The sequence below is a fragment of the Phaseolus vulgaris genome, chromosome 8 (genome assembly GCF_051622355.1).
Source record: "Phaseolus vulgaris cultivar YP4 chromosome 8, ASM5162235v1, whole genome shotgun sequence".
Taxonomy (NCBI): Eukaryota; Viridiplantae; Streptophyta; class Magnoliopsida; order Fabales; family Fabaceae; genus Phaseolus; species Phaseolus vulgaris.
In genome coordinates this window covers 42,592,809-42,607,521 of record NC_143505.1, presented here as the reverse complement: position 1 = coordinate 42,607,521, position 14,713 = coordinate 42,592,809, and the positions used below count along the sequence as shown (strand labels likewise).

Here is a 14,713-nt window from a genome sequence, read left to right as displayed (position 1 = left end):
TTGGTTAGAGGAACCATCTATAGAGAGCACCCAGCGAAAGTCGGATTCTTCATGGTGCGCGTCTGCCGAGGAGAGCTCTACCACGAAGTCAGCATAGGCCTTTGATAGGGCCTCTGAGCTCGTACTGCACGTCGAATTCTGATAGCTCTACTGCCCAATGCACCATTCTTCCCGCAAAGTCCGACGCCTGTAAGACCTTGCGAATGGGAAGGTCTGTCATCTCCACCACAATAAAGCTCTAGAAGTAGTGGCGGAATCTCCTCGTTGAGAACACCACTGTCAGGGTTGCCTTCTCTAAGGCCTGATACCTCACCTCAGGCCCCTGCAATACTTTTCTCATAAAGTATAATGGCTTCTGTACTTGGTCCTGTTCCTGCACGAGGACCAAACTAATCGCCCGATTAGTGATCGCAAAGTATAGGCGAAGCGGCGTGCCCAAATGCGGTTTGCATAACACTGGAGGACTGGCCAGGTACTCCTTCAGCTTGAGGAACGCCTCTTCACACTCTCTGGTCCATATGAACCTATTGTTCCTCCTCAAGCACTGGAAATAGGGGTGACCTTTGTCCCCTCCAGCTGATACGAATCTGGACAGAGCGTCCATCCGCCCTATCAACTGCTGCACCTCCTTGACTTAGATCGAGCTCCTCATTGCGAGGATTGTGGCAAACTTCTCAGGGTTCATCTCTATCCCACGCTCGGTGAGTAGGAAGCCTAAGAACTTGCCCGCTTCCACCCCGAACACACACTTCTCAGGGTTCAGCTTCAGTCTTTATTTAGTTATCGTCGTGAATAGCTCTTCTAGATCAGCGACATGTTGATCTTTTACCTGCGAGGTCACTACCATATCATCCACATATGCTTGCACATTTCGCCCTATCATGGGCACGAGTACACTGTCCATCAGCCTCTGGTAGGTGGCACCTGCGTTTTTCAGCCCAAAGGGCATCATTGTGTAACAATAGCAAGACAACTCTGTCATGAACGCCGTCTTGCACTCATCCCTGGGATGCATCTTGATCTAGTTGTACCCAGAAAAGGCATCCAGGAAGCTGAGCAACCTACAACCCGAGGCCCTGCCAAAGCGTTGATGCTTGGCAGGGGGTAGGAGTCCTTCGCGCAGGCCTTGTTGAGGTCTGTGAAGTCTACGCACATCCTCCACTTCCCGTTGGCCTTCTTCACCAGCACCACGTTTGCCAACCACTCTGGGTACTGAATCTCCCTGATGTGGTCGGCGCTCAGCAACTTTCGTGTTTCTTCTTTGATGACCTGCCGCCTTTCCTCATTGAACTTTCTCCTCCTCTGGCGAATAGGTCAGACTTGAGGGTCCATTCTAAGACGATGGCATAGGAAGTCGGGGTCTATGCCAGGCATGTCCGAGGCAAACCACGCGAAGGCATTCAAGTGTCACGCTATGACTTCGACAATCTGGTCCTGCGTCCCTTAGCCTAGAGACTTGCCAAGCTTATACATTCTGCCACCGATCTCCCTTTCCAGGACGTCTTCAGCTGGTTCGGGTAGCCTTTCCCGGGCGACCTCTGCGCGGGCGACCCCTTCTTCACTTGGGGGTCGGGTGGTGACAGTGAACACCCCTCTCTTCGTTTTGATGCTATTCTCGTATCACCTCTTAGCCTCTTTCTGGTCGGATCTGATGGTGATCACTGTTCCCCCCAAGGAAGGTAGTTTCATCTTCATGTGCCTTGTCGATGTTATCGCTCTCATCCTGTTCAGGGAAGGTTTGCCTAACAGTATGTTGTAAGCTGATGGAGCGTTAACAATGAGGTACCTGAGGTTCTATGTTCGGGAAGCTACACCATTCGTGAAGGTGGTTCTCAGCTCTATGGGTCCACGCACTTCTACCTGGTCTCCAACAAATCCATACAAGCAGCCAGTGTAAGGCCTCAACTGGTCAAGAGACAACTGCAATTTGTTGAAGGTCGACCAGAACATCACGTCTGTCGAGCTTCCCTGGTCCACCAGTACACGGTGCACCTTCCTTCCTGTTGTTGCTACCGAGATCACCACCGATCATTGCTCTGGGGGACGACATCTCGGAGGTCGGCCTTGGTGAAGACAAGGTCGATGTCAAGGGCTTGGTCTGCCTCTTGCACCTCTACCATCATCACTACTCGTGCGTATTTCTTCCACTGAGAGGCGGTGCATCCTCCTCCCGAGAAGCCTCCAGAAATGGTGTGAATTTCACCACTGGTTCACCGTGTTGCTGCCAACGTCTGAACCCCTTGCGGTTCCTGCAAATAGTCCTTCAGGAAGTCGTTCTTCACCAGTTCGTCCAATTGGTGTCCGAGCGATAAGTAGTTACGTATGGGGTGGCCATACGCTTGGTGGAACTCACACCTAGTGTTTTTTCTGGGCCCCAATATCTTGTTAGTTTTCGGGGGTATCTTTAGTCTCTCCGCTATGTTGGGAATAGCGATCAGCTCCTTCAATTCTACTAGGAAGTTGTGCCTGGGGGCGCATCCTCACTCGCGCGCGCCCTGGTCTGGGGCTTCCTACCCTCGTAGGGATGCTGCTTCCTTGGAGCCTTCTTCTCTGTCGTCGTCTCATGTACCCTAATGGGCTGAGGTCGACTTGGCCCTCGCGGGCGACCCGGAGCAATGCTTCCACGTTTCTCGGTGACTTCCCCTTCTGTGACGATATGGGCTATCGCTCGACGCCTGATCTCACAAAAGGTTTTGGGGCGAGACCTGATGAGTGACTCACTGAAGGGTCTTGGCAAGATTCCCTTCCTGAAAGCGTGCACTATCATATCCTCGTCCTTGGTATGCAGCCTCACCACTTGTGCCCCAAATCGGTTGAGGAAGTCCTTCAAGGATTCTCCCTGGTACTGTCTTACATTGAAAAGATCGTAAGAGACTGGCGGGGGAGCCCGATTGACGATGTATTGCTCCCTGAACGACGTAGAAAACTGCGCAAACGACGTTATGTGTCTGTCTAGGAGGCTGACGAACCAGTCTAGCGCTGTGCCTGTTAGCGTGCTCATGAACAACTTGCAATGCACTGCATCAGAGCCCCCAAACAGCATCATCTGGGTGTGGAATCCTCTATACCTGTAAAGGTGGCTTTAGGACCTACGAAAGTGGCTGGTATCACGGCGTCCATGATCGTCTGCGAGAATGGCATTGGGAAAGCCCTGTGATGTGATTCCAATAGCAAAGATGAGAATGATTCTTGACATTCTTAGGAATCAACTTGAGTTGGACAATAGTTAGGCACTTTTTCTTAGAATTGGATCAATGTTCTAAGTCTAGAACTCACCAAAACTAGCACCAAATCCAAACTCATGGAAGTTCCACATATTGTCAAATTGAACCACCAAAAAGAGATAAAAAGCAAAAGCACCGAATAAAATTGAATAAGAACAACTATGAACCGAACAAACTGAATTAAAAGGCAAGAAAACTGAAAAGGAGTGCTGGAAATTAAAAGGCACCAAACCAAACACAAAGAAGAAGAAGAACAGCTGCTGGAAAAAGCAAATAACCGAACCAAAACTCAAGAACACAAGCTTAAAACATGAATAACAAAAGAGAAGGAAGGAAGGAGAGGAGAAAGCTCATGAAGATGGATGTATGGTTGGATGATCACGCCACTAGAAGGATGGATGCTCCTAGATGAGTGTGCAAGCCGCCACTTGAGGTAACCATGGAACCATCAAGATAAGACTAGAGAAGAAGGCTCAAAGCTCTCCAATGCTCTCTCAAAATTTGAGTATAGTTTCTCTAATTAAAATTCAAATCTGAAATGTACAAGGGAAGCACCTATATTTATAGCCTAGAGGTGCTGAAAATCAAACTAAAAGAATTCAAAATTCCCTCCTAAAAGCTACTAGAACCGGCGCCTAAACCCATGCATGAGGAAGGTGTGACCTCTTCCTTCACTTTGGCACCTCCTTATTTACTCCTACACCTATCTACTAACGCACCCCCCCTCCTAAAGCTCCTAACTAAAGACTAAAAGATGCTTTAACAATAGAGGTTTCTAATGTTTCTCTCTAACCACCTTCAACCAAAGAAATTACAAAAAGAGAAAATAATTGTCTCCTAGCTCCTAAAGCTTTGAACATGCTTCTTGTAAGCCTTTGAGGTGGGCTTTGACCTCCATGGGCGTCCTCTATTTGAGCCTCTACCTCTTCTTGATCTTGTTGATTGGCCTCCATGTCCACTTCAGCTTGATCTCCATCACCCTGGGTGGTGTAGGTGAGGCTCGCTCATCCGCCACGCGTTCCCCTGCCTGCTGTAAATTCCTGCGCAGTTCCTCGTTGGTCCTGCGCAACTCTTGGTTCCTTGCTTGCGACGCCGCCAGATCAACCTGGATGCGTTCCTGATCCATTCTGGACGTCGACACCGTCTCTTGAAGGGCGCGCATCGTCTCCATGATTTGCTACATGGTGATGTTTTACCCTCCGTTTTGTGCGACGGATCCTTGCCTCGTGTTTCTCATATTACTGGATCTCTGCTCTACACTTGTGAATGGGACCAAATTTTAATCGGGCCCCACGGTGAACACCAAATGTTCTTTTCGGTTGACTCGATTGCCGGTTGACTCTAACGATGATCTCACGCCCGCTTGTCTCTTTCTAGGTTCGTGCTTTCCTGGATCGAAACACCCTGTACCTGCAAAGACAAAAGGGGCACCCTAGAGGCCGTTTGCACTCCGACACTCAAGTCAATACTGGGGCTAAGAAATAGTATGTGAGTGTAATAGTTCTAATCTCAAAAACTACATACCTTGTGGGTTTTCTTACTACCTTTTATATAGCCTAGGGTTTCTTCTATTCCGTTACCCACATTTAGGGTTTCTGGAGGAATGTGCTCGCGCCGCTATTACCCAATCTTAGTGTAATCTAGCGCATAAGGCTCCCCTTACTGGAGTGCAACCACTAAAAAAATGGTCACCTGGGTACCAACTTGTGCACCAAATCTTCGGGGTCATCTATTCTGGGGGTGTCCTAAGTATTCACGTGTCATCCATGCAGCTTCCCTTGGAAACCCTAACCCCGACGGGCATTAGTGCCTTCCAAGACTCTTTACTTATGTCGCGCCCAGATGCGCTATCCACACCACACGCATGGGCACTCTGTGACTTAGGCTTCCCCCTACCTCTGGGTGTTTTACTGATAACTAGTGTGCTTTTAGGGACCCGCCCTTTGTGGCCCAATTTAGTTGTTTGAACCACCGATGTCCGATGTCACATCGGCCTTACTCTATTGCCGAGGACACGTCGCCACATCCTGGTGATCGACATCCGACCACTAATCGGCACCCTAGCTCGTGCCGCTTGTGGACCCAGCTTACGTGGCCCACCATTACTAGCGATCATCGATGTCCGAGGACTGGTCGGTACACTTTGTTTTATTAATTATTAATTTTTACTTTGTTTTATTATTTGAGTATGAGGAAAATTTTCTTTTACTATAGGTTTCTAGAATTTATTTTTTTATAAACGAGTAATGTGTCTATAAAGACATTTTGACACTCAAGTTAGATAGATAGTTAAGTCTAAGCAGGAAGAATCTATTCAACATTTATTTTTTGAATGTCCTACTGCATTGTATATTTGGAGTTGGGTTCGACAAATTTTTCTTAATTCTCATTTCTCTAATGTGGATGATCTTCTTTCTTTTATTAAGAGCGATGGTAGTCCTTTGGTTAATTGATTAAACTTGTTGTGATAACCTTTTCTATTTGGATGATATGGTATATGAGAAATTATGATAGATTTCAGGTTAAGATTGATTTTTCCAGGGCTATTTATACTTATTATAAAAGCTCTATGGGGAATGATATGTTTGATTTCAATGTGCTTAAATTCTTTGATATTAATATTCGTATTGGCAAAGTTATTCATCCTCTTCCTATTAGATGTATGTTTCTTTCACCAGGTTGGGTTAAAATTAACATTGATGGTGCTGCTAGGGGTTCTCCCGATCTTGCTGCTTGTGGTGATATTTTCCATGGGATTTTGGGGGAGTTTATTAGTGGCTTCTCTGCTTTCCTTGATATACAGACTGTTTTGATTTTTTAGTTTTATGAAGTTATACATGCCATTGAAGAAGATCAAAAGATGGGTCTTACTAGTTTATGGCTTGAATGTGATTATGTCTTGGTTTGTGTTGCACTTACTGTTAGGACTAATGTTCCTTGGATTCCTCATAATAGGTGGAACACTTGTCTTAATTACTGTGGGAAAATCAGGTTTAGGATTTCCCACATTTTTCGTGAAGGGAATGCATGTGTTGACAAACTTTCTAACTTAGGGTTTATTCATAGAGAACAATTTCATTGGTATAATAGGCTTCCATCTAGTTTTTTCTTAGAATTCTTTATTAATAGGTATAGATTACATAAGTATGACTTTTGTTAGATTTTTTATATATGGGTTTTGGTCTAGTCCCCCCATATTTTCTTGTATTTCCTTTCTTTCTTTCTTTCTTAATAATACTTTTTCATGTGGTGACAGATGATTGTTGTTACTGAAGTGTCAGCCTATATGAGATATCAAGTTTCATAGTGATGTCTAACATGAGAAATTTTATAAAAAAAACATAGTTAACAAACCTTGAGTTATTATCTATTTATATTAATCTTGATGTACTTACCTATGTGGACTAGACAAATGAACTCAATTCTTCCTTAATCTTTACTTAAGAATTTATCAAACCATAGGTACTCTTTAATCTTCCTTGTTACATATGGGCTTGAAGGATGACCTCCTCACATATTTGTCGCAATAGGTACGTCTTGTTTAACTTATTTTGTGTATTTCGGTGTTTCTCACATTTTGAAAGAGAATGAAGGGTATCACCCATAGGTGAACTTCTTCAAGGAGTTCCAATTGTTCTCTGAAACATCTGTAATATATAATAGAAATTCTTGAACATCAAAGTTAAGAATTTGATTTATGACTGGATTTTGATTTATGACCAACTATGATTGGATTTTGTAGTAACAGAGTTAAAAATTTGATATATGACTGGATTTGATTAAGATGGATTTTCTAGTAAAAATAGTTTTAAAACTGATTCAAAATTGGTTTCATTAAAGTCAAACAAAATTCAATTCATAATCGGTTCAAAAGCAAATTGGTCTCATTTCATGCATAACTTACATATGCACAACCATGGCTTGGTAAAGTTGGTATGGTGGCTGCTTGGCTAATGATGATTTTGATGGGTCTCTGGAACAAAAAGGTGTTGTCAATGTAACTTGTAGCAGTTTTCTTCAATGATTGTTATGAACTTAGTGTAAAGGTGTGTTTTAATCTCAAATTGTTCAGGTAAGAAAAATGGAGTTCCATGTCATGCAACCTTGTTGGTCCAAGTTTGATTTCAGACGATTCATAATCTTTTTTTATTCTTGAATTATTTTTCTTCTTTGGGTTGAACTAGCATTAGAATCATGTTTTAGCTTTCTTCTCCTTTGTAGTTGTCTTGATGAATATAAAAAATTCTCACATATATGATTATGAACATAATTTAGTGATATACTGATTTAGTTATGGGATAAAACTTAATCAATCCCTTTAAAGAAGATTGTTTTGGTGCAGAAAACGGTATCAAATTGTACAAAAGAATTTCTGAACGAGGGTAGATTATGTATTTGATGATCCTGCCTGTTGACCAGAACGTTGGAACCTGCCTCGTCAAAGGATCGACTCGTGCACCGCTTCGAACCTCCGTCCTTCTTCGAGATCCACCTCAAGAACCTGCAAAAGAACAGAGCGGCGCCGCTGCGGCCGATCGCACTCCAACGCCCAAGTCAGTGACCGAACCACCAAATACTAAGAGCAAGAACACTCAAGAAAACTGAAGGAACCGTGCAATGTTCTTTCTCACAGTAAGCTCTAGAACTCGCAAGCGTAAAGAGTGTAATCTGAACGTGCGTACCTCAGAAAGTTCGTTGAGAACTCTTATATACCTGGTCACTTTCTCTCTCCTGGTAGTTACAGACCTGGACACATGGCTCGCATCCAGTCGTACACGTGCCATCATTTTTTTTTTTATCGGAAATAACAAATAAATAAAATTTTGAACCACTTCAGGGGTGGTTCAACCCTTATACAAGACTGTCAAAATATACAACCCAACTCCTCGCCCTTACTTAACCTAGAAAGAGAAAAAAAACTTCAAGAAACTAACCTCAAGCACTCCAATGGTTCCAAACACCAATCAGAGAAGGAAAAAGAAGCTAACCTGGAATTTGTAGATACCCAGGACCAAACCTTTACTTGTACCAGCGCAAAAACTTCAGACACATCAACCACTCCTCTTTTGAAAATTATTGTGTTCCTATGACTCCAAATTTCACTAACCACCCCTATCCAAATTGTGTTCCAAACAGGAGAACCCGTCTTAGAAGGAAGAATCAACCTGAACTGATCGAAGTTAAACCTTGGCTCAATATGAGCCACAAACAGAGCCCCAAGCCACCTGTAACATAAACACCAAACACGCCAAGCGAAAGTACAACCAAAGAACAAGTGGCTGCACGACTCTTCCTCCTTCCCGCACAGAACGCACCTCAAGCTTTCTAACTGCACCCCTCTTCTACTAAGATTAACCCTAGTAGCAACCTTGTTTTCCAACACCCTCCAAGCCAAAAGAGCTGCAGAAGGCACAACCTTACTCCTCCAAAGCTTACGAAAAACCGGCACGGAATCCGCCTCATTGTCCTTCCTGATAAATTTGTAAGCAGAGCTTACCGAAAAAGATTGTGGAGCCCCAACCTTCCAGACCCAACTATCAGCCTCTCCAGGGGCCACCTCGACCCCGACCAGGAGCTGACCCAGCTGCTCCGCCATCGGAATCTCCCACTCAAAGAAAGACCTTCTCCAAGCTAGTTTCCAAACCCATCTTCCATTTGACCAATCCCCACACTCCAACAGTTTTGCCTCTTTGTTAGAACTAATAGAGAACAATCTTGGAAAAACATTTTTCAACGCCTCGCCTTTCAACCATCTATCCTTCCAGAAATAAATATCCTTTCCCACACCTACTTTCCAGTCAAAACTGTCTTCAAAACTTCTCCCCCACCCCTCCGAAGACCACACTTCCTTCAAGTCTTTCCACCAAAGAGAGCAACTCCTATCTTTACCCTCCACTCCCAGAGATCTCCACCCACCGTACTTAGACAAAAGAACTTCCTTCCAAAGACCGACCTCAACCGAACCCAACCTCCAGATCCACTTCCCCAGCAAAGCCAAGTTAAACAGCTTTGGATCTATGATTCCGAGACCCCCAAACTCACGAGGCTTACACGCCAAGTTCCATGAAACCCAAGCTATCTTCCTTCCGTCTGCACCCCAACCCCAAAGAAAATCCCTTTGTAACCTGATCAACTTCCGTGCCACCCCAGCAGGCAATTTGAATAGCGACATAAAGAATAGTGGGATGGAAGAGAGCACTGACCTAATCAGACAAATCCTCCCAGCCATCGACAAGCTTCTTCCCTTCCACCTACTTAATCTCGCCTGCACTTTCTCAAGCACCCCGTTCCAGAACGCACCGCGATTATGACTCCCTCCAACTGGCATTCCCAGGTAAATGAAAGGAGATGCCATCGTATCGCAATTAAGAATCGCTGCGAAACTCTGAAGTGTGACCTGGTCCATCCCCGTTCCTCCGATCCTGCTTTTCGCAAAATTAACCCTTAACCCCGAAGCGAGCTCAAAGCATTGCAGCATCGCCTTTAGGTTGAAAACGCTTTTGGTATTCGCTTCGCTGAAGAACAAGGTGTCATCCGCATATTGTAACATATTTACCTTTACTTTATCCTTTCCAACCTCCAAACTATCAATCAACTTCTTTTCTTCTGCCACCCTAGTCACCCCAGCTAACCCTTCCGCCACAATGAGAAAGAGAAAAGGGGCAAGCGGGTCGCCCTGTCGAAGGCCCTTTCTGGGAAGGAACTCCCTAGTTGGACTTCCGTTCACCAAGACTGACACCGAAGCAGACTCCAAACATCCCTTTATCCACCGAATCCACCAGTCGCAGAAACCCAACCTCCTAAGCATATAGTAGATAAAGTCCCATTTCACCGAGTCATAAGCCTTCTCATAGTCGACTTTAAAATAGATACAGCGCTTTCTCTTCCTCTTGTACTCCTCTAACACCTCATTTGCAATGAGCACACTGTCCAATAGACCTCTCCCTTCAATAAACGCTGACTGTCTAACATCAATAATTTTTCCAATCACCTTTTTCAGACGCAAGGAGAGCACCTTAGAGATGATTTTGTACAAGCAACCTACTAGAGAAATAGGTCTAAACTCCCCCAGCTGTTGAGGATTTTCAACTTTTGGAATCAAACAGAGAAAAGACGCATTTGAACCTCTTGGCCAACAGCCAAACCCAGCAAAGTCTCTTACTGCTGACATCACATCCTTCTTTAAAATTTCCCAGCAGGATTTTATAAAGCCAAAGTTGAACCCGTCAGGGCCAGGACTTTTTGAGCTATCACACCCCCAAATCGCTGCCCTGACATCTTCTTCAGAAAAATCACTGACTAACGAAACGTTGTCCGCTTCTGAGATAGAATTGAATCTAACCTTGTCAAGTCTGACCTGACACGAATCGTTCCTGGCGAACCTTTCTTCAAAGAATTCACACACCTTATTCTTTACCTCCTCCTTACTATCGCACCATTTGTTATTATCAAAGACTCCGTGTAACTGATTCCTTGCCCTCCTCCATTTTACCGCTAAATGAAAGAACTTTGTATTAAGATCCCCCTGCTTTATCCAATTTTGTCTTGCTTTCTGAAAAAGAATCGCCTCTTGTTTAGCTTTAGCCTCGGTAAGATTAGCAAAGAGAGACTTTCTCTCATCCCTTTCTGACTCTGCTAAACCATCTTCCTCATCGCGAGTGTCCAGTTCCTCTAACCTTCTTTGGAATTCCTTACTAGCCTGATTTACGTCTCCGAAGACTTCCCTATTCCACACCTTTAAGTCAGCTTTTAACTTTTTCAGCTTTTCTTTAAACACGAAAATTCCCCCTCCTGTCACCTTGTAGGAAGACCAACACGAGCACACGAAATCCTTGAACCTGCTATCTTTCAACCACACGTCCAAACATCTAAAAGGTTTTGGGCCCCAGTCAACAGAAACTTCTTTCAAAATAATTGCACAATGGTCCGAAATTGACCTGTTTAAGACGTGTTGTTGACAGTTTGGCCAGTACTCCACCCACTCCTTTGATACCAACACCCTGTCAATTCTGCTTTTAACCAAACCATTAGGCTTGAACCAAGTAAACTTCCTGCCCACCAACGGAATATCTGCCAACTCTGAACTTTCAATGAATTCATTGAAGGCCTTTATTTCTCTAGAGTAATCTGTAATCGCAGCCACACTCTTCCTTTCCTCCTGTCTTCTTACAGAGTTAAAGTCACCAATGATACACCAAGCCTTTGATAATTGACGTTGTCTGAAACCACTGATCTCGTTCCACATCTCTTTCTTCTCCCGCAAAGAACCTGAGCAGTAAACATTCACAATTGTAACGTGAGTTCCAATGCCCCTTTTCCACACCCCTTCTAGCACCGAAAAATTCCTACCATTTACAAAACTAGACAACTGAAAAGCCCTGTTGCTCCACATCGTGATTACTCCGCCTGCGCTGTTAACAACTTTGTTTTCCACCCAATCCACTTCGTTGGTTCCCCAAATCAGACACACCTTTTCCAAACTGAAATCTGAACACTTCGTCTCTTGTAAACACACCATATCCACCTGCTCCCTGCTGATCAAATCCCTGACATAATTCCTTTTATTTACCCCGCCTACCCCTCTAATATTCAGACTAAGAATCTTCATTGACAAGCTTGCTCCTTTCTTTCCACATTTTTCTCGTAGTCACTCCACCTTGATTAGATAACGAATAAAGACCATTTAAGACTACTTCTTCTCGACCAGGGAACGAAAAACCTGTTTCTTTCCCTACTCCCCAGATGTTTGCAGCAACATTCTTGTCAGTCTTCACCCAAAAAATCCTGTTACAATTCTCAATTGCACTGTCAGAAGGGATTAGAGAATTCGACGAACTACCTGTTTGGTGAACCAAAAACACTTGATCCACTATTGGGCGTTCACCTCCGACTTCCCCAACCAAACCCGGGAACCTACCCTTCGAACAGACAATATTACCCCCGCCTTCCGTAACATCTTCCGCACCCGTCCCCAACCCTGCTGACAACCCTCCCAGAGAAACGTTTCTCCCATTCTCCTTCATAGCTGGACTTCCAGGCCTTTTCACTTCCTCCTCTTTTTCTAATTTATCAAAGTCTGCAAGCTCGTTTCCAGAATAGCTGTGGGAAGTTAACAACTCAGGAAGAACTTCTAATTTCGACCACCCAACATCTCCTTCTCCCTCCACCCTGACCCCAGACTGCTCCGCTTCTTCCAGTGAAGGTCTTGTCCCTAAAAGATCTTCTGACCTACTCGCAAAACTCAACTGTTCCAAGTCGATCTCACCTCCCACGTTCTCAACACCAACAGCCTGGTCGCACTTGCTCTTTAAATCCCTTCTAGACTCTAAATTTTTCGGAACTGTTGCTTGAGCATTAAATGCGCAAACCACATCTTTCCCACTCACTGCTTCACTTTCCAAAAGACCAATTAAAGGTGCGCTTTCCTGTGCCTTAGAGTGGGACCCACGATCTTCATGCAGCTCTCCATGCACGTCTTCTACGTGTGGGGGCGCTCCTAACCATTCAGGATCACACCCTATTAAATGGCTCTTGCTGCACTTATCCTCCCCTTTTCCAACTACTCTCCTTGCCTTTTCGTCTTCTGCCTTGGTCTCAATGGTAGCCGCTATAGCATTAAGAGATGATTCCCCATTCTCTTTCATATAATAGCCAGAAGAACCGTGCCCAATCAATGACTCCACTGTCTCTTTCTTAGAGGAACAAAGAGAACCGTGCACAATCAATGCCTCACTTAAGCGTGCTTGAGCAACTGCCCCATGCAGCTCACGCTCCTTACCAAGAAAATCCGAATCCAACTTACCCTGCACCGTTTCTTCATGCCCCAATCTTCCTCCGGCGACGACGCCCCCCTCACCTCCTCCGTCCTCACCAAAATCCGACCCCACTGAATCGCACAAGCTAGCCCCTAGGCTTCCTTCATCTGAGCTTGCTTCAGTGTCTACCTCTGAGCCTCCGCCGTTCCATTTGCCAATCCACATCTCCGGGAAGCTCACCTCTTCCTCGAAGGTAACCTTGCACTAGCAGCCATTGATAACACAAACCTTCTCCATATTAATAGTGCTGCTTACCAATGTTTGCACCCTAACACGAGCAAACTCCAGAATTTCTCTCTTCTCGGTTGCTTCATCGATCTCCACCACCTCCCCCACCATGGCCCCTATTTTGGAGAAACTCTGGTTGCACCATAGTTGAAGCGGAATTCCTCTGCACCGAACCCATGCACAACGTTCCTTTAATTCAAAGGAACCATCCCATGGGGTAACCGACGTGAATATAACATCAAACCAAGCTCTGTTGTCTGCTAAGATCATTCGCAGACTTCCTTCTTCTTCACATGAGAGCAGAGCAAATCTTCCTCCAAGATATCTCAGCTTTACTGAACTGAATCCTCCCATCACGAAGCTTTCCTTAACCGATTGCAAGCATGGAAACTCCTTAAAACAACCGACGTAGCTTCCTTCTAGCCAAGGGTCCAGGTTCAATTCCACTGTGAACTGATAAGTTGTCTCGTCCCCCTGTGAACTGCTTGCGTTCTCCCCTGGCCCGATCCTGACTGCACCACCTGAAACTACGCGAGCAAACGTCAGCTGCTCCGTCTGCTTCCCCTTCACCTTCCCCGCATACCCAGGCTGCGTTACGTTCTTCATTGAATCCCGCTCAAACCTTGGTCCTTCAAACCTCTGCTTCCTTGGTCCAACCTTCCTCTGATATTTGGGTATGTTCACCTGCAGCTTCCAAGTGCCAATCCAAATTGCATCCAGCTTTCTTTCCAGAGAAAAGACATCGTTCACTCCCTGAAACCTTACAAACCCAAACTTCTGTTTCCTTGCATTAAGTTTTCTTGAGATGAAAACATCCAGAACCCTTCCCCACCGTTGAAAAACCTTCCAAAGGTCACTCTCCATAAAATGATCGGGGAAGTTAGTAAAGAAAAAGGAAGTATCCGCCATTGACTCCCCTCCCTCGCCGGAAAACCTACTCTACTCTCTCTCTCTCTCTACTCTCTCTCTCTAACCACTGAGAATTGATGAGCAACTCTAGGTGATACACACGTGCCATCATCTGGAGCCTCCTTGACTTGGGCGCTGCTTCTGACTCTCTTTTTGGCTAAGTTATTTATGCAAGGTACTGGCCAGCGCATAGCTAACTTGGGAGCGCGATCTCTACTGGAACTGGCGAGTTAGGGTGCCCTCGTACACCTTCCCTGTGGTCTCGCCGGCCGCCTTCATAATCTGCACCACTTTCATCTCTGGCGATGTGCTTGCTCTGGCGATCTCCAATCGCTTGGTCGCCTGAGTTCACATCTGGCGACTTCACTTTCTACTGGGCGATCGCCTGGTATGCTGAAGATCGGAACACGCCAACTTAACAACTGGCGACTTCACAAGCCCCCGACTTCCTCCCCTTCTGACAACCTGGCGCCTTGTCAACACGCCTACACTGTAGCTTGGTGCCACGTCATCACTTCCGACTACCAGGGCGGTACA

General features: G+C 45.2%; 1 protein-coding gene across 1 annotated transcript; it reads right to left on the bottom strand.

Annotated features, from left to right (window-relative positions):
* Positions 1-13,243: 13,243 nt before the first annotated feature.
* LOC150025586 (uncharacterized) lies at positions 13,244-14,176 on the bottom strand. Its single transcript, XM_090294120.1, has one exon. The coding sequence runs from the start codon at positions 14,174-14,176 to the stop codon at positions 13,244-13,246; it is 933 nt and encodes a 310-aa protein (XP_090150246.1).
* Between the last annotated feature and the right edge of the window lie 537 nt (positions 14,177-14,713).

Bases quoted from the DNA above. Each gene is read 5' to 3' on its own strand.
- LOC150025586 (XM_090294120.1), bottom strand. From the start codon at position 14,176: ATGGCGGATACTTCCTTTTTCTTTACTAACTTCCCCGATCATTTTATG.